At 39.3% G+C, this 25,542-nt stretch overlaps 1 protein-coding gene across 1 annotated transcript; it reads left to right on the forward strand.

Moving 5' to 3' along the window:
• Positions 1-24,154: 24,154 nt before the first annotated feature.
• LOC127121845 (proline-rich receptor-like protein kinase PERK8) lies at positions 24,155-25,320 on the forward strand. Its single transcript, XM_051052279.1, has 3 exons — positions 24,155-24,331; positions 24,550-24,981; positions 25,129-25,320. The coding sequence occupies exons 1-3, from the start codon at positions 24,155-24,157 to the stop codon at positions 25,318-25,320; spliced, it is 801 nt and encodes a 266-aa protein (XP_050908236.1).
• Positions 25,321-25,542: the final 222 nt, after the last annotated feature.

Genomic DNA, 25,542 nt, shown 5'->3' on the forward strand with positions numbered 1-25,542 from the left:
TAAGCTGTAGAGAACCCTCAAAGGACACATGCTGGGGAAAGAAGAGAAACAGATCCTCCACCAATTGCTCTATACCACTTCCTGCTGAGGAGACAACATGAAAGCTGATGAAGAGGATATAAACATGCCGAAATGAACAAATGTCTTACCCTTTGGAAATCATACCATCCTTGGGAAAGCACTGAGGACACTCCACTTATCCTTTTAGTCATCGTGAATGTTCATTTTGTTTAAAAACAGTTTATGAAACTTTATTTGTTTAAAACAATGATATTTATCAATTAAAACATGCAAACATTTGTTAAACAGAAACAAATAAGAGTGTCAAGAATTGGATAAAAGCTCAAATTTATTTAATGGGATGGTAGCCCGCAAATGGTGAGTATCCATGGATCTTTACAAATTTGAAAACTGGTGATATTCATGGAAAAAGGGATACATTGAACATAATGACCATTTCTCCACCAACTCTAAATCCACTGTATTTGAAGCTTCAGTTGATGATGACTGAAAGAGAATCTTTGACAGATGACTGTTGTAGAACAAAGTCTTGTCAAGGTGCAGTTACTTGCCAAATCCTTAATTTTTGCCTAGACTGCCCTAAGGTGAGGTACTCAATCTAGCAGGATATATATTCATTTTTTTTGTGTCTCTAACTTTTGCCTGGATCGCCCTTTCGGGTTTTCAATCCACTGAGACGCTCATTTTTGCCTAAGCTGCCCTTTCGAGTTTTCAACTTAGCGACCTATTCTGTTTTTATAGTTTAGGCGAAGTATTTCTTGATTGCATCTGAGTTCACAGGACGAGTGAAATCCTCCTCATCCATAGTTGTAAGCAACAAAGCACCGCCTGAAAAGGCTCTCTTAACAACATATGGACCTTCATAGTTTGGAGTCCACTTGCCCCTGGAATTGGGCGCGAAAGACAAGACTTTCTTGAGCACGAGGTCACCTTCTCGGAACACACGAGGTTTGACCTTCTTATCAAAGGCTTTCTTCATCCTTTGTTGATATAATTGACCATGGCAAATGGCATTTAATCTCTTCTCTTCAATCAAATTCAGTTGGTCATAACGACTCTGAACCCATTCAGCCTCAGTCAACTTGGCTTCCATCAAGACTCTCATTGATGGGATCTCAACCTCCACGAGGAGAACATCCTCCATGCCATATACAAAAGAGAAAGGAGTTGCCCCTGTTGAAGTGCGGATAGATGTACGATAGCCATGCAAATCAAATGGCAGCATCTCATGTCAATCCTTGTACGTAACAACCATCTTCTGGATAATCTTCTTGATGTTCTTGTTAGCAGCTTCAACAACCCCATTCATCTTGGGTCTATAGGGAGAAGAATTATGATGCGCAATCTTGAACTCACTACACAGCTCATTCATCATCTTGTTGTTCAAGTTAGATCCATTTTTAGTAATGATCATGTCTGGCACACCATATTGGCATATAAGTTGGTTCTTGATAAACTTCACAACCACCTGCCTGGTCACATTTGCATATGATGCCGCTTCAACCCACTTGGTGAAGTAATCAATGGCTACGAGAAGAAAACGATGTCCGTTTGACGCCTTTGGTTCAATCATGCCAATCATGTTGATTCCCCACATGGAGAAAGGCCATGGTGAGGAAATAACATTCAGAAGTGTCGGGGGAATATGAATCTTATCCTCATAGATCTGACACTTATGGCATTTCTTCACATATTTGCAGCAGTCAGACTCCATTGTCAGCCAATAGTAGCCTGCTCTCAACATCTTCTTAGCCATAGCATGTCCATTGGAATGAGTACCAAATGAACCCTCATGGACTTCAATCATCAACAGGTCTGCTTCGTGTCTATCCACGCATCTGAGCAGAACCATGTCAAAATTCCTCTTGTAAAGCACATCACCATTAAGGTAGAAACTGCCAGATAATCTCCTCAAAGTCTTCTCATCTTTAACAGATGCCCCAAGCGGGTAAGTCTGACTTTGGAGAAAGCATTTGATATCATAATACCCATGGTTTATCATTTTTTACTCCTCAACTGCAAACACATGATCTGGTCTATCCAAGCGCATCATAGTAATATTGGGAACTTCATTCAAATATTTCACCACAATCATTGAAGCAAGCGTAGCAAGAGCATCCGCCATCTAATTCTCATCTCGAGGAATATGATGGAAGTCAACCTTAGTAAAGAAAGTTGAAAACCTCCTCGCATAATCTCTGTATGGGATGAGGCTAGGCTGATTCGTCTCCCATTCACCCTTAATCTGATTAACAACAAGGGCCGAATCACCACAAACATCAAGATGCTTGATCCTAAGATCAATACATTCTTCCAAGCCCATAATACAAGCCTCATACTCCGCCATATTATTCGTGCATTTGAAAGTTAGCCTTGCTGTAAAAGGAAAATGTGTGCCTTGAGGAGTAATAATCACTGCCCCAATACCATTTCCATATTGATTGACAGCACCATCGAACACCATACCCCATCGGGAATCAGGCTTTGGCCCTTCATCGAGCATAGGCTCATCACAATCTTTCATCTTCAAATACAGTATCTCCTTATCAGAGAAGTCGTATTACACAGACTGATAATCTTCAATTGGTTGATGTGCCAAATGGTCAGCCAAGATACTACCTTTAATAGTTTTTTGAGCTCAATATTCAATATCATACTCAGACAACAACATCTGCCAACGGGCAATCCTCCCAGTTAAAGCAGGCTTCTCAAAGATATACTTGATTGGATCCATCTTGGATATCAACCAAGTTGTATGATTCAACATATACTGGCGTAAACGCTTAGCGGCCCAAGTCAAAGCACAACATGTCTTCTCAAACAATGAGTACCGAGACTCACAGTCAGTAAACTTTTTACTCAAGTAGTATATTGCATACTCTTTCTTCCCTGATTCATCTTGCTGACCCAGAACACAACCCATGGAATCATCAAGCACGGTCAAGTACATAATCAACGGTCTCCCTTCAACAGGCGGAGACAGAATCAGAGGCTTAGACAAATACTCTTTGATACCGTCGAAGGTCTTTTGGCAATCCTCGATCCAATCATGGCGCTGATCTTTCCGAAGGAGCTTGAATATAGGCGCACATATGGCAGTCATGTGGGATATAAATCTCGAAATGTAATTCAAGCGGCCAAGAAAACCTCGGACTTGCTTCTCATTTTTGGGCGCAGGCATCTCTTGTATTGCTTTGACCTTGGCAGGATCAACTTCAATGCCTCTTTCGCTTACGATAAAGCCCAATAACTTGCCGGAACGAACTCCAAATGTACACTTGTTCGGATTCAAGCGGAGCTTATACTTCCTCAAACGCTGGAACAACTTCAACAAGTGTTCTACATGTTCAACTTCCGTTTTCGCCTTCGCAATCATATCGTCAACATATACCTCAATCTCCTTGTGCATCATATCATGAAACAAGGTAGTCATAGCACGTTGATACGTGGCTCCGGCGTTCTTCAACCCGAAGGGCATCACTCGATAACAGAATGTTCCCCAAGGTGTGATGAATGTTATCTTCTCCATATCCTCGGGTGCCATTTTAATCTGATTATAACTGGAAAATCCGTCCATAAATGAAAAGACATTGAATTTAGCCGTATTGTCTACCAACATATCAATGTGTGGTAGAGGAAAATCATCTTTCGGACTAGCTTTATTTAAGTCACGGTAGTCCACACACATTCCTACTTTTCCATCTTTCTTAGGCACAAACACAATATTGGCCACCCATTGAGGATATGTATAAGTCACCAGAAACCCCGCATCAATTTGCTTATGAACTTCTTCTTTAATCTTCACTGCCATATCAGGATGAGTTCTTCTGAGCTTCTACTTCACATGCACACACTCAGGCTTCAACAGCAAGAAATGTTGCACGATATCAGTATCTAGACCAGGCATGTCTTCATACGACCAGGCAAAGACGTCGACGTATTCTCGTAGCAAGTCAATCAACCCCTTCTTAATAGACTCTTCAAGGAGTGCCCCAATCTTTACTTCACGAATGCAATCTTCAGACCCCAAGTTGACTGTTTCCAGATTCTCAAGATGTGCCTGAATGATCTTCTCCTCGTGCTCAAGCAGACGTGTAATCTCATCGGGAATCTCTTCAACGTCATCTTCTTTTGCCTCAAATACAGGGAACTCAAAGTTGGGAGATGGTGTTGGATCATTATGTTCAATGGGTTTGATTAACCTGCATAATAATTTTGAGTATAAAAAGATTTCAGAATTCAAGCAAAGCAAATCATTATGCAGATGAAAAGATTGATTTTATTCTCTTTTTTAGGGTTTTATAGTGATCACCAATTTCGTGCAAAATGCGAAAAGGAAAAATAATTTTGGAAAAACAAACATTTAACATGTGATTATTGAATGAATATCACTGTATTAATCAAATTGTGCCAACAATGTCTTCACTTCTCCTTTTGGCATGGGAGAAGGGTTTTTGAACAAAATGAACACATTACGTTGACTTGTGGATAACTGTTGGAACATCAACAGCGACCCAATTATTGCAGATTCCTCCGGGTATAACAAAGTTACCAAGGTCTTCTTCTTCATCATCATCGACAATGGCAGCGGCTTCCTGATCTTCAACAGTGTGGATAAAACCTCCACTATGGAACTGCCCACGATCATTGGAAACACCAGAAGAATACCCTATGTTAGCTCCGGATTTGTAATCTTCCAACTTTATCATTTTCCCTAAACCAGTACTTGCACCATGCTCAATGGCCAACTTCGCATCATTATAGGAGACAAATGAAGAAAGTTCTTTCCTAGAAGGCTCAGCAATGGATAAGGCTTGGAACGGAGTCCCAACCTCATCCTCAGCATCAATATAGGAGAAGGGAGATAAATGACTGACCAAGAGAGCCTTCTCTCCCCCTATCACCACTAACTTCTTGTTCTTCACAAACTTCAACTTTTGGTGTAGGGTGGATTTCACAGCGCCTACCTCGTGAATCCATGGTCTGCCAAGCAAACAACTCTAAGACGGATGAATATCCATGACCTAGAAAGTGATCTGGAAATTACTAGGTCCAATCTTGATCAGGAGTTCTAATTCTCCGATCATAGTTTTACGCGATCCATCAAACGTCTTCACAACCACTCCACTCTGCCTCATGGGAGGCCCCTGATAGGAAAGTCTAGCAAGAGCGGATTTTGGCAACACATTGAGGGATGAACCTGTGTTCACCAACACATTGGACAAGGCATCATCTTTACAGTTCATAGATATGTGTAAAGCCAAATTGTGGTCTTTTCCCTCCTCGGGAAGATCAGCATCACAGAAGCTCAAGTTGTTGCAAGCGGTTATATTTGCAATAATGCTATCAAACTGCTCAATCGTGATATCATGGTCCACGTATGCCACGTCCAACACCCTCTGCAAAGCTTCGTGGTGTGGCTCAGAATTCATCAACAAAGATAAGATAGATATCTTTGATGGAGTTTGTAGCAGCTGATCAACAACATTATATTCACTCCTCTTGATGAGCCTTAGCATCTCATCACCATCATCTTTCAAAATGCCAGACTGGCCAACCAGGATAGGAGTGTTCTTAATAGCAACAGGGTCAACAATAGGAACAAAATTATTGGTAGAAGAAGTCCCCACGGGACCGGCAGGATTAACAGTAGTTCTCTTCATGACATCTTCATGGAATTTTGGCGGAGTCGAGAAAACACGACCACTACGGGTCACACCACTGATGTCTGAAATGCTCACCACACAAGTTGAGGGCAACGACACCTCCTTTCCATCCTCTAGCATGACAGCGTTATATCGGTAAGGAACTACCTTGTCTGATACATACGGGACGGGGCCCGCTGGCTTAATCACAAGAGCTGGTGATACCTTCTTCTTGATTCCATCATACTTGACAACAACAGGCTCAGGCATTTTAAACACAAGAGTGATAACATCAACTTCATCCTCATTACGATTCTGAAGTATCTCAATCATCCCTTGATCTATCATCTCTTGGATGTCCTTTCTTACTTGATGGCATCCTCTTTCATTAATAGTGCACACCTGGCACCTATCATGGTCATGCTCGTAATGGTTGTGTTCATACAACAGCTTGTGCATCTCGACCAAATATTGCCTTATGTCATTCATATAAAGGATTTTGTACTTGCCAGGGTATCCCTGGACCATATTAACGGCTGCCTTCCCATGCTCGGGCAATGGGTTCTTCTTGACATTTGGACTTACGTCCTCAAAAAACAATATCCCACTTCTCACAAGGTCTTGCACCTTGGTCTTCAATGGGTAACAGTTCTCCACGCCATATCCGGGAGCACCGGAATGATACACATAATGAAGCTCTGGCTTATACCACCACTGAGGATTGGTTGGTACAGCAGGAGGATCTCATGGAGTTATCAGCTTCCTATCAATCAAGGAAGGATAAAGCTCAGCATATGTCATTAGAATAGGGTCAAAAGTTACCCTTTTCCTCTCGTAATTGTTGGTGCTGGTGTTATTATTGTTGCGAGGCTGGTAGGCCTGTTGTTGTTGATGATGTTGTTGTTGTTGTTGATGAACTTCTCTAAAAGCAGGTGCTATATGAGCCACCTGGTGTTGGTTGATGGCAGGACGCACATCCTTCCTCCTTACAGAGGGCCTTCTTTTAATATGGGAGGACACAACATGAGTATCTCCTTCTTTCTTCCTAGCAAAGCCTTCATACTTCTTTGTTGAGGAACCATCATCTTTAGATAAATGTCCTTCACGGACCCCCTCCTCTAATCTCATCCCCATATTCACCATTTCGATGAAGTCTGAGGGAGCACTGGAAATCATTCTTTCATAATAGAAAGAGCTCAAAGTCTTCAAGAAGATCTTTGTCATCTCCTTCTCTTCCAGGGGTGGCACTATCTGAGCTGCCAACTCTCGCCATCTCTGGGCGTACTCCTTGAAGGTTTCTTTATCCTTTTGGGATATCGCCCTCAATTGGTCCCTGTCCGGAGCCATGTCCATATTATATTTATACTGCTTAACGAAGGTCTCACCTAGATCTTTGAAAGAGAGGATGCTTGCACTCTCCAGCCCCATATACCACCGGAGTGCAGCACCTGTCAGGCTATCCTGAAAGTAGTGGATCAGCAGTTGGTCGTTGTCAGTCCGTGTTGACATCTTGCGAGCAGACATCACAAGATGGCTAAGCGGGCATGTATTTCCCTTTTACTTCTCAAAGTCATGCACTTTGAATTTAATAGGGATCTTCACGTTGGGCACCAGGCACAACTCAATAACACTTTTCCCAAAGAGGTCCTTACCCCTCAAAGTCTTCAGTTCCTTGTGCAGCTCAAGAAATTGATCTTTCATTTCATCCATCTTCTCATAAATGTCTGGGCCCTCAGATGGCTCAGAATGATAGATGGTGTCTTCAACACGGGGAAGGGTGTGCACAACGGGAGGTGGCACAGACAGGACCAGGCTAGACGCCGGCATAGAAGCGAGAGTAGGAGCGAAACCCTCTAGCATGAAATAGGGAGGCATTCCCCAAGGGAACCCAGCTGGCATAGACGGAGCTAAGTGGGCTGTTGCAACAGGCACAATTGAAGTCGCTATCTCAGAAATGACCGTCCTCGCGGGAGGAGTTGCAGGAGTTGGTGAAGCTTGGCTCTGTGCGGCCAGGACTGACTCCATCATGGAAGTCAGCCTAGCAATCTCTTCCTTTAAGTCCCTATTCTCTTGCTCTAGATGCTCCATTATCTTCGGATGATTGACCCTTGTATTATACTGGTGCGTTAGCTTGTCTTCAAAATAAATGAAGAGCAAAGAGTTAGACCACTGATCAAGAGCTCAAAACAAAACCAGCTTATGCATATGATGCATGCAATGTTTGTGCATATGATTTGTTTTTAATTAGGGGAACTTTATAGAGATCTATTTACAAATATTTGAAACTATTTAACTTTGAAGACATATATGGAATACTCATAGTAATAATATTTGGAAACTTTTTACACCAAAGAAATAGTACAGTTTCGGTAACCAAATACAATACAAGAGAAAAGGAGAATAAACATCCTATGAAGCCCTAGAAACAATCGTCCAAAGCTTTCGAGATCGGAAGATAAGTCGCAAGAAGCCTCTTCACCTCTCTCTCATAAGCTGCTTCCATATCGGCCTTCTCCTTGGCGAGCTGATCATACTTCCTCTTCCAGAACCTAGATGAATGAGGAAGAAGAGAAGTAACCACATCATCGGGCTCATCAATAACCTGATGCTCTAGAAATTCTATCACTGCATCCTTATCTTTGAGCTGCTGAAGAAATTCCTCTCGCTCACGAACCCATGCACACGACCGGTCTTCGTCTCTCAACTCCTCTACTCCTTGGTTAGGGAGGGTTGAAGGCCTAACCATAACCATAGGGGTAGGTCTCAGATATTCATAGAGCATGCGGTACTCAAGAGCTCTCTTCCTCACCCAAGTGGTGTAGGGTTCCAAAGCAACGCAATTCTTCAAGCCAAGCTCATTCCTCCTTTTCCTATAAACTTTGCGCTAGGCGCGGACCATTATATCCTTCAAGTTTTTGGGATCTTTACCCTCTTGAAAGAATAAGCCTTCCAATAAAATGTTGTTAGGTTTATCCTTTAAGGGGAACCCAAGCTGACGGCGAGCCAAAGCAGGGTTGTAGTTAATCCCACCACATGTGCCAAGAGGTACATTGGAGAACTCACCACAAGAATCAATAATCTGAACGCCATCATAAACACGATTATACCAAGAGATATCATCATTAGTGAGAGACATGAGTCTCGCAGACCACCGTAGACGTCCCTTGTTCTTCTTGAAGGCAAGCGTCTGAGGCAAGTGAGAAATAAACCACTTGTACAACAAAGGCAGACAACACACAATGGATCCACCACCCTTTGCATTCCTCATATGCAAAGAAAAATAAGTGTCACCCAACAGAGTCGGAACGAGATTAAGAGAAGAGAAAATCCTAATAGCCTTCAGATCTACGAGATTGTCAATGTTGGGAAATAACACTAGCCCCTAGATGAGGAGTACAAATATGGCTTCAAAAGCATCCTCACTCATGGCCTTCCCAAACAAAGTAGCTTGGGTAATGAGAAAATCAGATGGGAGACCTTGAATTCCACCTTTGGTAGTCATATTAGCAACAATGTCAGATACATCCACATGAAGCATGTCAGCAATCTCTTGAGAAGACGGAACCTTCTCCAAACCACTGAACGGCAACTGGTCAAGAATAGGTATACCCACATGATAGGCATACTCCTCAAGTATGGGCAAAAGCTGGAAATCCGGAAAAGTGAAGCACCGATACAGAGGATCGTAGAACTGCACCAACACACTTATCAGACCTTCATCCACTTTGGTAGAAAGAATAGACAGGAGCTTCCCATGGAGAGCTTTGAACTCCAAGGGCTCTAGTACATAAGATGTCAAACTCCTTAACTCTTTCAAGTCGGGTTGTCTGAAACTGTACTTCTTCGTATACCTTCTTTGCTTATCCATGTCTGAAATTTTGCAAATAGACCTCTTAAGTTCCTTGAAAACTTTTATTGTTGATGATATGGATGCGTATGAATGCATGAATGCATGGATGCAACAATCACACTCAAGGATCAAGCAAGTCACACCATACAAAGGTCACGGGATGGCTCACGTCATTGTCAATATCAATCATCCATTTTGGTGGATTATGGTTTACACCTTATCAACACCCAAGTTCCATTGATATTGAGAATGTACGAGAACGGATCAACCGCGAATCAAGGGTTTGTTGTAAGTCACGAGCATGGAGTCTCGGTTAAGAACCACCCAAAGGGAGTGTACTATGGTTAAACCTGACAATCTTGTTCTAAAAGGGGTCCCCATAGTCATCATCTCATCTTTTGGATATTATCGGATAAAACGACTACTCGTTCTCCCAACATATTCTCAAGAGGGACTCTTATGAGTGTAGTATCGCGTAACAATCGTATCAAATCTTACACTTGAATGAATTTTGCACTACATCCTAGAATAGGCCAAGATGGGCTAGGTATCTAAGGTCCTTGGCTTCTAAGGTTTATATTGGAAAGAGTAATGCCTAACCACGACTACTCGTGTGACATTATTGATCCCAATGAGACCTCCACCAAGTGAGCGGGCTTTCAAGTCAACTTGTTAAGGAATAACTCCACACAAGTCAACAAGACTATGCCATTCTTCTATCATAAGTGCACTCGAGTTCGGGTATAGAACTCATCTCACAAGAAACCACCAAGCATACAAGCAATTAATATATCAAGAAATTCATACATTACAAACAATACAGTCATCCTAAATTTGCACAAAAATATGTCACAAATAAATATAATCATACAACACACATAAGTAAAAAGTAGGCTAAACCCACTAGGAAGCTATGTCCATTCATTTCCCCAGCAGAGTCGCCACTGTTCTATAGCGGGGTTTTTGTTATCTTTAGGTTTATTGACTAAACCAAAAGTAAACATACAATTCGAGTCGCCACCGCACTTTTATTTGTCCAAAGGAAAGGCTAAAAAATGTCAGAGATCTAAGTAAGGGGGTTGGTTATGAAATGTGAAGGTTTTACGCACCCAAAACATCCTTAGTACTCTAAGGGAACCTCTTTTTGCAAACATGTGTTGTAGGTTGGTATTCATGAAAAGATGTGCAAAAGATTGGAGGGATGAGAAGAGAATAGATTATATTTACAAATTATGTTGTTTGAATGGATGAACCCATTGCTTACGTACCATCACAAAGGTAGGATCAAAACCTCGTAGTTCGGGGTAAAAATCTCAAAGATTGGTGAATTGATTTGATCAAAAGCCTTAAGGTCTTTTGTTATCAAAGGGAGAAAACTCAACCTAAACCAACAATCCACCATGTGAGGAGGGCTTCAACATGCTAGTGAGGGGTTAACCTTATAATAAGCATGGAAGACTTATAATCCAACCACTAAGGATGAGGTGAGATTCACATCAACCACTATGATAACTCAAACCTATGACTAATGTTTATGAAAATGTTTTAACAAGCTGGCCATTGAAACCACAAAAACAACTTGAAGTGAGTTATATTTACAAGTTAGGTTTATTTGCAAAATAAAGTCAAAGTTGGATTAAAATTCATTCACAATGAGTGTTTATGAAAAGATTTTGAAAAATCAAAGGCATAAGGCCTAGGTTTCTAGTTTGAAATAAAGTCAAAGTTTGAAGAAAAAGATTTTTGGCTTGGGTTAGAGTGGGGAGAAGAAGAGAAAGGCTAGTCCTAAAGCATACAATGATAAGAGGAGAAAGATAAAACCCTTGGAGTTCTTTTTCTTTGGACTTAGCAAACACACAAGTAATTAAACAATTTGGATTCAAGCTCCTAGGATCTCCATTTGGCTTGTCTCTCTTAACTTGGCTACTCATGGCAATGGTCCTCTTTACTATCTCAAGATGGAATCCCTATCACACAAGAGCAAACATCAAAAAGTTCACAACATAATAAGAGGAGTGGACAAAGAATAAGTTTTCGAAAGGAAGTCCTTTTAATTCAACTTTGGATTTTAGCATTCTAAAGGCATGAGGCCTAGTTGCTCTTCAACAATTTAGCATTCTAAAGGCATGAGGCCTAGTTGCTCTTGAACTCCTTTAAGCATAGGTATGTCCTAATTCTAAGTCCTTTCTCCTTTTTGCATTAGGTTCACACAAAACAAAGACAAAACAACCACAAGACAACAATATATTTATATACAATAATTAGCTCAAATGAGCAAAAGAAAAATGACATAAACATAAAATATATGCTCAAGTGAGCAAAATCAAAAGCAATATGAATAAATGAGCAACAAATAAATTGCACTAAAAGTATAGGGCAAGAAATTAAATGCTCAAATTAAAGTTAGTAATTAGTAAAGTTATGTTAGTTTGTCATAAGATAATGTAGCGCTATGTTAAGCAATCGTAAGTTGACTAATGTAGTAGTCACACCTATCTGAGGCCGGTCAATAAAACTATAGGCAAATAAACACAAGTTAGAGATCATGACTAGTAAGCCAAGCTCCACAAACTTGCAATGCCAAAAGAAAAGGGGAAAGGCCTGGTATGGACTTTAGGTTTTTTGCTTGACCTTGAAGCAACCTATCTTGGACACAAAATAACTCACTTGGTCTTGGATCAAGTTGAGTTTGGTTTGGATCAAAGAAGGTTAAACCTCATATTTGTCAAGACCAACCATAAGACATTAACTCGTTTGCCAAAAAATAAAAAGAAAGGGATGAAGATGATATGGATGGAAAGAGAATTCAAGCATGAGAAAGTTATGGGCACTTGAAGTTCGGCATTTTTCAAATTCAATGACTTAGGTCCAAAGTGACCTATAATGTTTTGTATTATCACATGTGTTTCTTTTGGGATTATGAAATTTTGTCCAACATAAAATTTTAAGTAGACATGTTAATATTTCCAATGCATTTTGTCTCACCTCAAAAACATAAAAATTAAGGAAGTTAGGTCCTTGGGAAGTTTACCCAAAATTAGGGTTTCAGTCAAAATGACCTATAATATTTTGAAATGAATGATGACCTTCCAAGTTTCAAATGGTTTTTTGATGAACCTGAAAGTTGTTCATATGGTTCTTAAGAACAGTTTCCTTCTTGGGGTCATCTTCATTTGACAAACACATTAAAAGTTGTATCTCAGTGATCTTCAATTTAGTCAGATGACTTGACTGGTCAAGTTTTCAAGGCCAAACTTCCAATCTTGATGAATGAATGATTGAGGGGCCTCACATAGGCTCATATATGCATAAAATGAAGAATGAATGAACTTAGCTTGATTAAATTTGATCATACGTTGAGGTTGTTTCATGAGCATGGCACAGTCCAAGCATAGTGAAATTAGGGTTTCCTTGGGAAACAATCCTCAAGCCCTTTGGGTTATCTTGATAAAATTGGCAAATTGAGATACTTGGGAGACATATATGATTATTAGGAACTTTGTGGACCATTGTCATGCTTGCTTTCATCTTCATCTAGCCACTTCTTTGAGCGTAGGAGCCTCCTAGGAGCATTGGAGCACATGATCACTTGAGCTTCAAAACAAAAGAGTTAGTGACATATTTTTGTGCTTTTGGTTAGTAATCAAAATAAGAAAATCAATAATATACAATACAAGCATGCTTGGTGGTCTTAAACCACTCACACAAGTCCCAACCCTAGGGTTAAGGAGCCAAACATGCTGTGATCCTTGAGGCAATGCACTGAGCAATGATATGATGCCATGAGGGATCTTAGGGTCAAAATTAGGGTCTTACAACTGTTACGTAAAAAAATTGGGAAATTGAAAATGACGTAACTTGAGCTCTGTAACTCCATTTGACGCGCGATTCAAATCATCGTAAAATAGAGAGTGTGTAGTGTCACTTAAAATTGGTTTTAGTACCTGAAAATAAATATTTTTCTATGTGATGGTGTTGGAATACTTTGTACTATTTGTGTGGTTGTGTGACATAACCTTAAATGCATTGTTGTTGCTTATTATGTTGTATGTTGATGTTGTTGAGCCGTATAACATGTGTTTGATGCATGATAGCCAATATTAGCAGTGTACATTGACTATGGAGGTGGGTCCTTGTGCATGATGTTGTTGTTGCATGTATTGTATGTTGCATGCATTCATGTTATTGGATAAATGGTCAGTTGTTGGTGAGCCTCAAATCCTATTGTGTGGATTATGTCGGTAGTTGATTTCGGAGGTGATGGAATCAGTGAGACGTTATCAAAGGTGATGATAATGAATTGATGAATTTGATCTTAGGAGGTGTGGATCGAAGTGGTGAACCTGAGTGTTCACGTATTAGTACCACATGCGTTGAGTCGAGTTGTTGAGTATCAATGCATTGTACATTGGTTGCATTTATTATTATGTTGGATGATTGATTATGTTGTTATTATGTTGGATGGTTGATTACGTTGTTGTTATGTTGGATGGTTATTATGTTGCTAATATGTGTGAATAACCATTGCGTGGATCATCTAGAATTGTATTGTGGGATGGGTGATATGTATGTAATAATCTGATGTTTACTTATTATCATGCTTTCCTTTACATAATTATGATAGCTCACCCCTTCTGTTTGAATGTTTCCTTCAAGCGGGTAACGTATAGATAATCTGCAGTAGGAGTTTAGATGTGAGTGGAAAATGAAGTCTTCCATTTTATTTTTGTGTCGGCGTCTGCTCTGATGTAAAACACTGGGGGATTGGAACAATGTGCCTTTCTTTATGTTTTAATATTTCTTATATGACATTTTATGTTGATGTTGGTTATGTTGAGTTAACTGTTTGTTATTATTGTTCCGTTGCGATTTGATAAAATTTAACATTCAAACATGTGGTTATTACTATTATTTTTATAAATGCAAAGTGTTACATGTCTTTATAACTGAGCAGGTTGATTATATGGTGTAGTGTAACATCCTAAATTGCATGCTATTTTGTTTTACTTTGATAAATGTTTTAAATTTACTCATGGAAAATTTAGGGTGTTATGTAATGGTATCAGAGCAGGCCGGTATGTCCGGCCATGTTGTTGAGTCAGTGTGGTTTCTTACTCCCAGTGAGGAGGAATAAGTTGGTTTCTTGTCTACTTGAGAGTTGAAGGAGATTTTGGAAGAGGAAACTCAGGTGTTTTGCGTTGTTCTCAGTGTTATCTGTTAAGAGTTAGACGGTGATTGATGAATTCTAGGTAGTGTGGGATTTTGCAGAGGTGTTTCTAGATGACATTTCAGATGTACCACCAGAGAGAGAGGTGGAGTTTTCTATTGATCTTGTCCCTGGTACCAGACCTGTTTCTATGGCACCATACAGGATATCTGCATCGGAGTTAGTAGAGTTGAAGAACCAATTAAAAGATTTGATAGAAAAGAGATTTGTTAGACCAATTGTGTCGCTTTGGGGAGCTCTGATGTTGTTGGTAAAGAAGAAAGATGGTAGCATGAGGTTGGGTGTGGATTATTGACAGTTGAATAAAGTGATGATTAAGAATAAGTATCCACTTCCGAGAATAGATGACTTGATGGATCAGTTGGTGGGTGCACATGTGTTTAAAAAAAATGATTTGAGGTCAGGTTACCACCAGATCAGAGTGAAAGATGAAGATGTACAAAAGATGGTGTTTGGAACTCGATATGGACACTATGACTATTTGGTGATGTCGTTCAGTGTTTCTAATGCATCCGGAGTATTTATGGAGTACATGAATCGTATCTTTCATACATACTTGGATCATTTTATTGTGGTATTTATTGATGACATTTTGATCTATTCTAAATCAGAAGAAGAACACAATGATTATTTGCGAGTTGTATTACAAGTATTGAAGGAGAATAAGTTTTATGGTAAGTTGTCGAAGTGTGAATTTTGGTTAAAAGAGGTTAAGTGTCTTAGTCATGTTATTTCAGGTGGTGGTATTGTTGTGGATCCATCCAAGGTAGATGTAGTTCTACAATGGGAGACTCTGAAGCCGCTAATAGAGATTAGAAGCTTTTGGGGCTTGGATGGTTATTACCGTGGGTTTATTGAAGGTATTTCCAAGTTGGCACTTTCGTTAACTCAGTTGACCTGCAAAGGTAAACTGTTTGTGTGGGTCGTTCGTTGTGAGAATAATTTCGTAGTGCTGAAGAAAAGGTTGACTATAGCTTCGGTTTTGATTTTACCTTAACCAAATGAACCGTTTGTGGTGTATTGCGATGCGACATTGATGGTTTTAGGTGGTGTGATAATGCAATATGGAAAGGTTGTGGCTTATGCTTCATAGCAGTTGAGGATTCATGAGAGAAATTACCCTACTCATGATTTGGAGTTGGCTCCAGTGGAGTTTGTATTGAAAATTTGGAGGCATTATCTCTATGATTCCAGATTCGAAGTGTTTAGTAATCATAAGAGTTTCAAATACTTGTTTGATCATAAGGAATTAAATATGACACAATGCAGATGGTCGGAATTCTTAATGAATTATGACTTTGGCTTGAATTATCATCCCGGTATGGTGAATGTTGTGGCTGATGCTTTAAGTCGGAAGTCTTTGCATATGTCTACTATGATGGTTAGAAAGTTGGAAATGATTAAAAAGTTCAGAGGCATGAGTTTGGTTTATGAACTGACATTGCAGAGTGTGATGTTGGTATGCTGAAGATCAACAATGATTTTCTTAATAATATTAAAGAGAGTCAGAAGTTGGATGTGAAGTTGGTGGAATTGATGGTTAGAAGTAATTAGATTGATGGGAGTGATTTCAAAGTGGATGAACAAAAATGGCTTGAGTATTCATCCAAGAGATACTAAAATGTATCAGGATCTGAAGAAGATCTTTTGGGGGTCTGGAATGAAGCAAGATATGGCTCAGTTTGTTTATGCTTGTTTGACTTATCAGAAGCCAAAGGTTGAACATCAAAAACCTGCAAGATTGATGCAACCGTTGGATATTCCAGAATAGAAATGGGATAGAATTTTTATGGATTTTGTAACAGGGTTAGCGAATACACTAAGAGGGCACAATGCCATTTGGGTAATTATTGATAGACTGATGAAGTCGGCTCATTTTATTCCGATTAATATAATTTTTTCTATGTAGAAGTTGGCATATATATATATATATATATATATATATATATATATATAGATATATATATATATATATATATATATATATATATATAGATAGATATATATATATATATATATATATATATATATATATATATATATATATATATATATATATATATATATATATATATATATATATATGCATGTGATTGTGAAGCTGCATGGAGTTCCGTTGAGTATTATGTCGGATAGAGATCCGAGGTTCACTTCCAGATTTTGGGAGAGTTTGCAGGAAGCTTTGGGTTCGAAGCTGAGGTTGATTTTAACTTATCATCCGCAAACCGATGATAAGACAAAGAGGACCATTCCACCATTATAGGACTTCTTGAGAGCTTGTGTTCTCGAGCAAGGAGATGCTTGGGATAGTCATTTGTCGTTGATTAAGTTCACGTATAATAACAGTTTCCATTCTAATATTGGAATGGCACCTTTTGAAGCCTTGTATGGTCGAAGGTGCAGGACACCTTTGTGTTGGCATGAATCTGGTGAGAGTGTAGTGTTTGTGTAAGAAACAAAGTTGGTTCTACAATGTATCTCTAAGATTTTGATGATAACAAAGGATGAAACAAAAATAGTACCGTAACGAAATTTTTCTTAAGTGTGTAGGACTCTGATCATACAATCAGATAGATAAATCATCAGATACAGAATCCAGCGATTAGATGCTACTCAGAGGACACGTGAGTAGAAGGTTCTGACTCTAATCAAACGCAGGCACCAACAAAACAAAAGATGTCGAAAACATTGATAAAGAAGAATGAATCCAGACTCTAAAGACGCGCGATCTAAAGAAGTCAAGATTATAGTGAAACTCAGATTCAATCAGATAGAAGTACCCTCTGAAGACGAACATTGTTAAACAAGACTCTGGATACAGGATTCACTGACTCAGAAAGCGTAACCGTGAAGAAATCTGCATTTAGAAAGAAACTATTTCTAGAAGGAAGTTATGAAGTGCCCAAAATTGTTTTGGAAAGAAACAAGGAGAGTAATGACATTAATCGTTCTTCAATGACCAAGATTCTGTCATCACTCAACGGTCCTCTAAAACTCCTATATAAAGGATGGAATGCAGCACAAGAAAACACACCTGAGACACACAAGAATACAAAATCTCCATCATCTTCTTTCACTCTCTCATGAGCTGCTGCTCTTACGTGAAAAACTCTGGCTATTATTTTTTTAATATTTTCTTATTGTTAGAAGCACTGTGCATTACCAATCATTTTATTACCGAGATACTTCCTCTGTTATTGTTTTCCAACCTTTTTATTCTGAGTGTGTCTAAATTCTTAAAAAGTTTTATTTTCTAAAACAATCCAAACCCCCCCCCCTTATTGTTTTTCTCTACCTTCAATTGGTATCAGAGCTTCGACTCTGTTATTGTTTTTCTAATCAAACACCTAACAGTGTAGAGAGATCCAGCGTGAGAAAAACACTGTGGCCAACACCAATGAAAGAGATAGTTACAATGATAAACCTCCAATCTTTAATGGAGAAAAATTTGGTTATTGGAAAGATAGAATTGAAAGTTTCTTTCTGGGCTACGACGCTGATCTATGGGATATAGTCAAATCGGCTACACATCGCCTGTGACTGACATTGGCGTTGCCATTCCCAGAAGCAGAATGACAGATGATCAGAAGCGTGAATTCAAAAACCATCACAAAGCCAGAACGATACTACTAAATGCCATTTCCTACAATTAATATGAAAAGATCACCAACAGGGAAACAACTAAAGAAATACTTGACTCTCTGAGGATGACTCACGAAGGAAATTCTCAAGTCAAAGAGACAAAGGCTCTGGCTCTAATTCATAAGTATGAAGGCTTCAAAATGGAGGAAGATGAAGCTGTAATATTTTTTAGATTTCAAACTTTAATTGCAGGACTCAAAGTTCTGGACAAGGGCTACACAACTACAGATCATGTCAAAAAGATAGTCAGAAGCTTGCCAAAGAAGTGGAGACCCATGGTCACAACATTAAAGTTATCAAAATATCTGAACAATATCAGCCTTGAGGAACTCGTCAGTTCACTCAGAAGTCACGAGATAGAACATGAGGAAGATGAGCCCCAAAAGAAGATCAAGTTTGTAACACTAAAGTCCAAATCTGAAAGACACAAACCAGAAAGTAATAAAGCCTTCCAAGCTGAAGAGGAAGACAATGACGACTCTGAAAAGGAAGACTTTGACGACGAAGAAGAGTTATCCCTTTTAACTAGAAGAGTAAAACAACTTTGGAGAAAAAGGAATAATAACTTCAGAAGACCAAGACCCAAGAGAGATCGCTCAAAATCAACTTCCAGAGGTAAGTCAAACAAAGAAATAACATGCTATGAATGCAAGGAAATAGGTCATTACAGAAACGAATGTCTCAAGCTAAAGAAAGAAAGCTCCAAAAGAGAAGGTTTCAAGAAAAGCTCATTCAGAACCAAAAAGGGACTGATGGCCACCTGGGACGACATTGAATCTGATTCCTCCGAATCAGACTCTGAAGAACAGGAAAATGTTGCATTCATGGCTATCACCTCTGGAAACTCATTAGATAGAGAATCTGATCCTGAAGAGGTATTTTCTAATCTTTCTCGCTCTGACCTTGAGTCATACCTTTCTGAAGCTCTAAACTCATATCAGAAACTTAAACAAAAATTTAAGGCTTTAAAAGGGGTTCTTGAAAGAACCATCGAAGAATGTGATAAGCTTGAGATAACTACTTCATAACTAAAAGATGAAAATCAAACCTCGATAAAAGAGAGAGACTCCACAAATAAATAATGTTTAAAACTTGAAGAAGCACTATCTCAATCCCCACAAACTTCTAACACAATAATATTAGAATATGAAAAGTCTTTTCAAAAGTTTCTGAAAAATGGGATAGAAAGGAGCAGAATGGCATCCATGATTTATGGAGTAAGTCAGAATAATAAAAGAGGAATAGGGTATGTCCCAAGTGAAGATAAGTCTTCTACAGACGACAAACCTAAATCTCCTTTTTCTTATCACTACACACATACACAAGCACAACGTTTTGATAATGCTAGAAAACCCAAAGTTCTAAGAAACTCTGGGAAAACTAATCACAAAGGACCCAAAATATTCTGGGTACCAAAGGATAAGATTGTTTATATTGCAGATATCTTATGCAACAGAGTTAAGACACCAATCATGGTACCTGGACTCTGGATGCTCGCAACACATGATAGGAAGAAAGTATATGTTCCAAAGCCTGGAACTTAAAGATGCTGGCTTCGTAGGTTTTAGAGGAAATCAGAAAGGAAGAATCAGAGGCTCCGGAACTATTGGTAATGGAACTCTTCCCTCTATATCTGATGTTCTCTGTGTAGAAGGATTAATGCATAACTTGTTATCAATAAGTCAATTAAGTGATAACGATTATGATGTAATCTTCAATCAAAAAACATGTAAAGCAATTAATCAGAACAATGGAACAGTTCTATTCACTGGCAAGAGGAAAAACAATATTTACAAAATAAATATTTCAGACCTAAAAGATCAAAATGTAAAATGTCTGATGTCTGTTCATGAAGAGCAATGGGTATGGCATAGACGCTTGGGCCACATTAGCATGAGAAAACTCTCTCAGCTAAATAAACTCAAGTTAGTCAGAGGCCTACCTAAACTAAAGTATTCTTTAGAAACTCTATGTGAGGCATGTCAGAAAGGTAAATTTTCGAAAACATCTTTTAAAAAGAAAAATATTGTTTCTAACTCTAAGCCTCTGGAACTTCTTCACACTGACCTGTTTGGACCTATTAAGACATCGTCAATCAATGGAAAGAAGTATGGACTAGTTATTGTTGATGATTTTAGTTGCTCGACATGGGTAAAATTCCTAAATCACAAGAGTGAGTCTCACTCTGTATTCACTAACTTCTGTTCCAAAGTGCAAAACGAATTTGACTCTAAAATCATCAGAGTCAGAAGTGATCATGGTGGCGAATTCGAGAATAATTTTTTTGAGGAACTATTTGATTCTAATGGAATATCCCATGATTTCTCCTGTCCTAGAACTCCACAACAAAATGGAGTTGTAGAGAGGAAGAATAGGACACTCCAAGAGATGGCCAGAACCATGTTCAATGAAACAAATATGGCTAAGCACTTTTGGGCTGAAGCAGTAAATACAGTGTGTTATATTCAGAATAGAATCTCTATAAGACCTATTCCGGAAAAGACTCCCTATGAACTGTGTAAGGAAGAAAGCCCAATATTTCTTATTTCCATCCTTTTGGATGCTCGTGTTTTATTCTTAATAGTAAAGAACATATGAACAAGTTTAATTCAAAAGCACAAAAAGGTATTATGTTAGGATACTCAGAACACTCTAAAGGCTACAGAGTATACAACACAGAAACCAAAATTATGGAAGAATCAATACATGTTAGATTTGATGATAAGCTTGACCCTGAAAAGTCAAAGCTAGTTGAGAAACTTGCAGATTTAGAGATCACTCTTGCAGGCTCTGACGAAAAGACTAAAGCACCAGAAGTATCCGATAGACAAAATCCAGATGAAACTGAAGCCTCAACTATCCAGAAAAGATCAATAAGTCACCCTAACATCTCTGAAGATCTGATTCTAGGAAACAAGGATGAACCTGTCAGAACTAGGTCAACATTCAAAGTATCTGAAGAAACTCCTCTAGGATTAGTATCTCTAATCGAACCTACTTCTTGTGATGAGGCACTTCAAGACAATGACTGGGTTCTGGCTATGAAAGAAGATCTAGATCAATTCTCAAATAATGACGTCTGGGATCTCGTCCCAAAGCCTAAAGGAATTCACATTATTGGAACCAGATGGGTGTTCAGAAACAAACTAAACGAAAAGGGAGAAGTAGTCAGAAACAAAGCACGACTGGTGGCATAGGGGTACAACCAACAAGAAGGAATTGACTATAATGAAACCTTTTCCCTATTCGCCAGGTTAGAATCTATTTGCCTACTTGTTTCATTTACTGTGAATCATTCAATCAAACTATATCAAATGGATGTCAAGAGTGCATTCCTTAATGGTTATATATCAGAAGAAGTTTATGTCAATCAACCTCCAGGTTTTGAAAACTCTAAATTTACAGAACACGTTTTTAAACTTAAGAAATCACTATATGGTTTAAAACAAGCTCCTAGAGCTTGGTATGAAAGACTAACTAACTTTCTTCTGGAACATAATTTTACTAGAGGAAAGGTTGACTCTACACTCTTCTGTAAAAAAACTTAAAAGTGATCTCATGATATGTCAGATATATGTTGATGACATTATTTTTGGTTCAACTAACCCCTCTATATGTCAAGAATTCTTTGAGCTAATGCAGGAAGAATTTGAAATGAGCTTGATGCAAGAACTAAAGTTCTTTCTAGGAATTCAAATTAATCAAGCTTCAGAAGCTACCTACGTTTATCAAAGTAAGTACATAAAATACATTCTGAAGAAATTCGAAATGGCTGAATGCAAACCTGCTAAGATACCAATGCATCCAACCTGCATTCTGGAGAAAGAATAAATTAGCCAGAAGGTTTGTTAGAAGCTCTATCATGGTATGATATGCTTTCTTCTTTATCTAAAGGCTACTCTCCCTGATATTTTGTTTAGTGTATGTCTCTGTGCCAGATTCCAATCAGATCCCAGAGAATCTCATTTAAGAGCTGTTACAAGAATCCTCAGGTATCTGAAACAAACCACTAACCTTGGCCTGATGTATGAGAAAACATCAGAGTATAGGCTCTCTGGTTATTGTGATGCAGATTATGCAGGGGACAAAATGGAACGTAATAGTACATCTGGGAACTGTCAGTTCTTGGGAAATAATCTTATATCTTGGGCCAGCAAAAGGCAATCAACCGTAGCTCTGTCCACTGCAGAAGCAGAATATATATCAGCGTCACTCTGCACTACTCAGATGCTCTGGATGAAAAATCAACTTGAAGACCTTCTGATCTTTGAGAGTAATGTTCCTATCTTGAGATGCTGCCATTTGTTTAAGTAAGAATCCGATTTTGCATTCCAGAGCCAAGCACATAGAAATAAAACATCACTTCCTTAGAGACTATGTTCAGAAAGGGGTAATCTCATTAAAATTTATTAGACCTCCATCATGGGCTGTAATCATTCTCCTCCAAACGTACAAACTTGGTTAACGCGTTACATTTAATTATTTAACAATTAAACTACTCTTAATGTTGTCGTTTTGCATGCCTCTTTGTGGGTATAAAATCTCTTCACACATTACAATCTCACACTTTACACTCACATCTACACTAAATGCTATCTCTCTCTCTTAGTTCTTCATCATCTTCAAGATTTCTACAGTTTCTTCATAAAGTTCTTCGTTCAACCTTCATCTTCAACCTTGTTAATTATCGATGCTCAACAACAATCCGTCTACAATTTCTCTCAACAAATGAACTCAACGGAGCAGACACCCATTTCTACTCAACAAATGAACCCAACGGAGTAGACACCCATTTCTACTCAACAAATGAACCTCATATTCTTGATCGTGAACCTCACATCCACCTAGCAACCCCGTTTGAAAAGCTTGAAGTACTGTGTGAGTCGCTAGTGGATTTTGAAATCATGAAGAAGAATGGCGTAGACCTAACTGAAGAGTTAAGGATGCAAGGGTGGGAAACCTACTTTCAAAGACTCTACGGCCCTATGTGCACATACTTGGTGAAGGAGTTCTGGCGTTTTGCAGACTCGGATGATCACTACATCATCTCTCACGTTCTGGGAGTCAAGGTAGTCATCACTGAGAAATCTATTTCCTCTCTTCTGAATATGGAGAAGACAGGAAGAAGACGCATCTACAACATCAACCCTAGGGCAAAATACTTATCCCAGGAAATCAATCCTACTATCTTCCAATAGAGTGCTGAAGGCAAACACTCCAAGAATAAAGAGCTCCGTCAGAACCTTTGTGTCTGGTTGAAGATCATCCTAGGCACCATTCATCATCACCCTACATAAAACTCTTATGACTACATAAACACAGATCAGAAGTTTATTATGTACTGCATCCACAAAGGGCTGAAACTGTGTCTGCCAACACTACTCTTCAAGTATCCTAGAGACTCCATCAAAGACACCAGAAACAACATGAAGACTAGAAACTACATCCCTCTAAGAAGACTTATCTCAGATGTTCTGATCGAGAGTGGCTTAGTGGATCACCTGATCCATCTGATCGAGAAACTACATCCCACTGAATGCTTGGAATCTAAAGAGAATGGGGATCATTGATCAAGTCAAATCTAAACCAACACTAGACACCTCCTAGGAAGCACTCAAGGATCAGAGGAAGATTTCTAACAGATTCTATCTATTCTCCAAGAGTGACCCTCCAAAAGTGGTAGCTTACTATCTACACGATCTTGCCAATCAAGGGGTGGACATCTCTGACTTCTTAGTGGACTGGCTACCTGAGCATCCACCAAATTTCATGAAGAGGATGCGAGAGCCCTCTGAGAAGTCCAAGAAGGAAAAGAAAGCAAAGTTGGGAGAATCTTATGGGTCAAGACCTCCAGTCCCTCTGGCTGGCTCTCCAAGTAAGTCTATACCTCTCTCCCACTCTGTTAAACTTAAACCTATTGCTTCTTCTCTTCCCCAAACCACTCAAGTATGCACCTTATCTGAAATATCCCCTCAACCACCAGAACCTCTAACCCTTCCTCTCTAAAATTCAACCTTGCTACCACCACACTACCCGTTTCTGAAGCAAAAATGCTGAATGAAACTACCTCACCATCATCATCATCCTCACCTTAATCCCCACCATACTATGTACTCTCCTCTGAGAATGAATCATCTGACCCCTAATCCCCCACTCTGGCTCAGCAACAAGCTCGTGCTCTGGCCTCTCAACAACCATCACACACTGAACCTGAACCAGAAGCCACTTCCCCACCCCCTGAACAACAAAATCCAACTACATCTGAACAGCCTCAAACACCACCACCCGCACAACAACTAAATCCACCTTCTGAACCACAACCAATCCACTCACCATCTGAACCAAATCCACAACCTGAACAAACAACATCGTCCCGCTCTGCTATTCCCACACCACCAACTTCCGTTGCCTCCATCACTCCCACTCTAAATCTTGGTGACACCAATCCACCTTCTCCATCCTCCCCAGCCTCTGCCATTGAACCAGAAAATGCCTTCCCTACCCTAGAAGAAGCAATAAAAGTTTTTACAGAGTCTTCAGTAGAGAAGATCAAGTCTCTGACTATCAACTCCGGCATCAGTGATGATCCCTCTGAAGTAAGGATCCACTAGAACAGAGTGATCAGTTGGATGACCTATGAAGCCTTCAAATTGAAAGGCCTCTCTAAACAAGTCCGCAACAACTTCATCAGAGATGCTGGTATAAGGCTCCAAGCTCGCTTGGCCTGAGATGCTGAGGAACAGGCTAGGAAGGAAGCAGAAGAGAAAGCTCGCCTGGAAGAAGAACAGAGGATCAGAGAAGCTGAAGAAAAGGCTGCTGCTGAAGCTGAAGCTGCTGTTGCTGAGGCTAAGGCTAAAGTTAAAGCCGAAGCTGAAGAAGAAACATGTGTTGCTGCAGAGGAAGTTGCCAAGGCCAGGGCTGATGATTTGACCTAGGGGGAGCAATCCAACCCTGGGTTTGCCCCTCTGGTCTTAAAGACTCTAGAGGAATTACAAAAGGAACAATAAGTGGTTCGAGCTAGGCCGGATCAACAAGATTCCGTCAACATCAACATTCAGAACATGTTGTCTTAGCTGCTCCAAAGGATGCCTCTTCCCCTAAACCCTTAGGCACCTAGGCTATTTGATTGTTGCTTTGCCTCTGATGTTTTTACCTTT

Source organism: Lathyrus oleraceus, chromosome 2 (assembly GCF_024323335.1).
Source record: "Lathyrus oleraceus cultivar Zhongwan6 chromosome 2, CAAS_Psat_ZW6_1.0, whole genome shotgun sequence".
In the NCBI taxonomy this organism is placed as follows: Eukaryota; Viridiplantae; Streptophyta; class Magnoliopsida; order Fabales; family Fabaceae; genus Lathyrus; species Lathyrus oleraceus.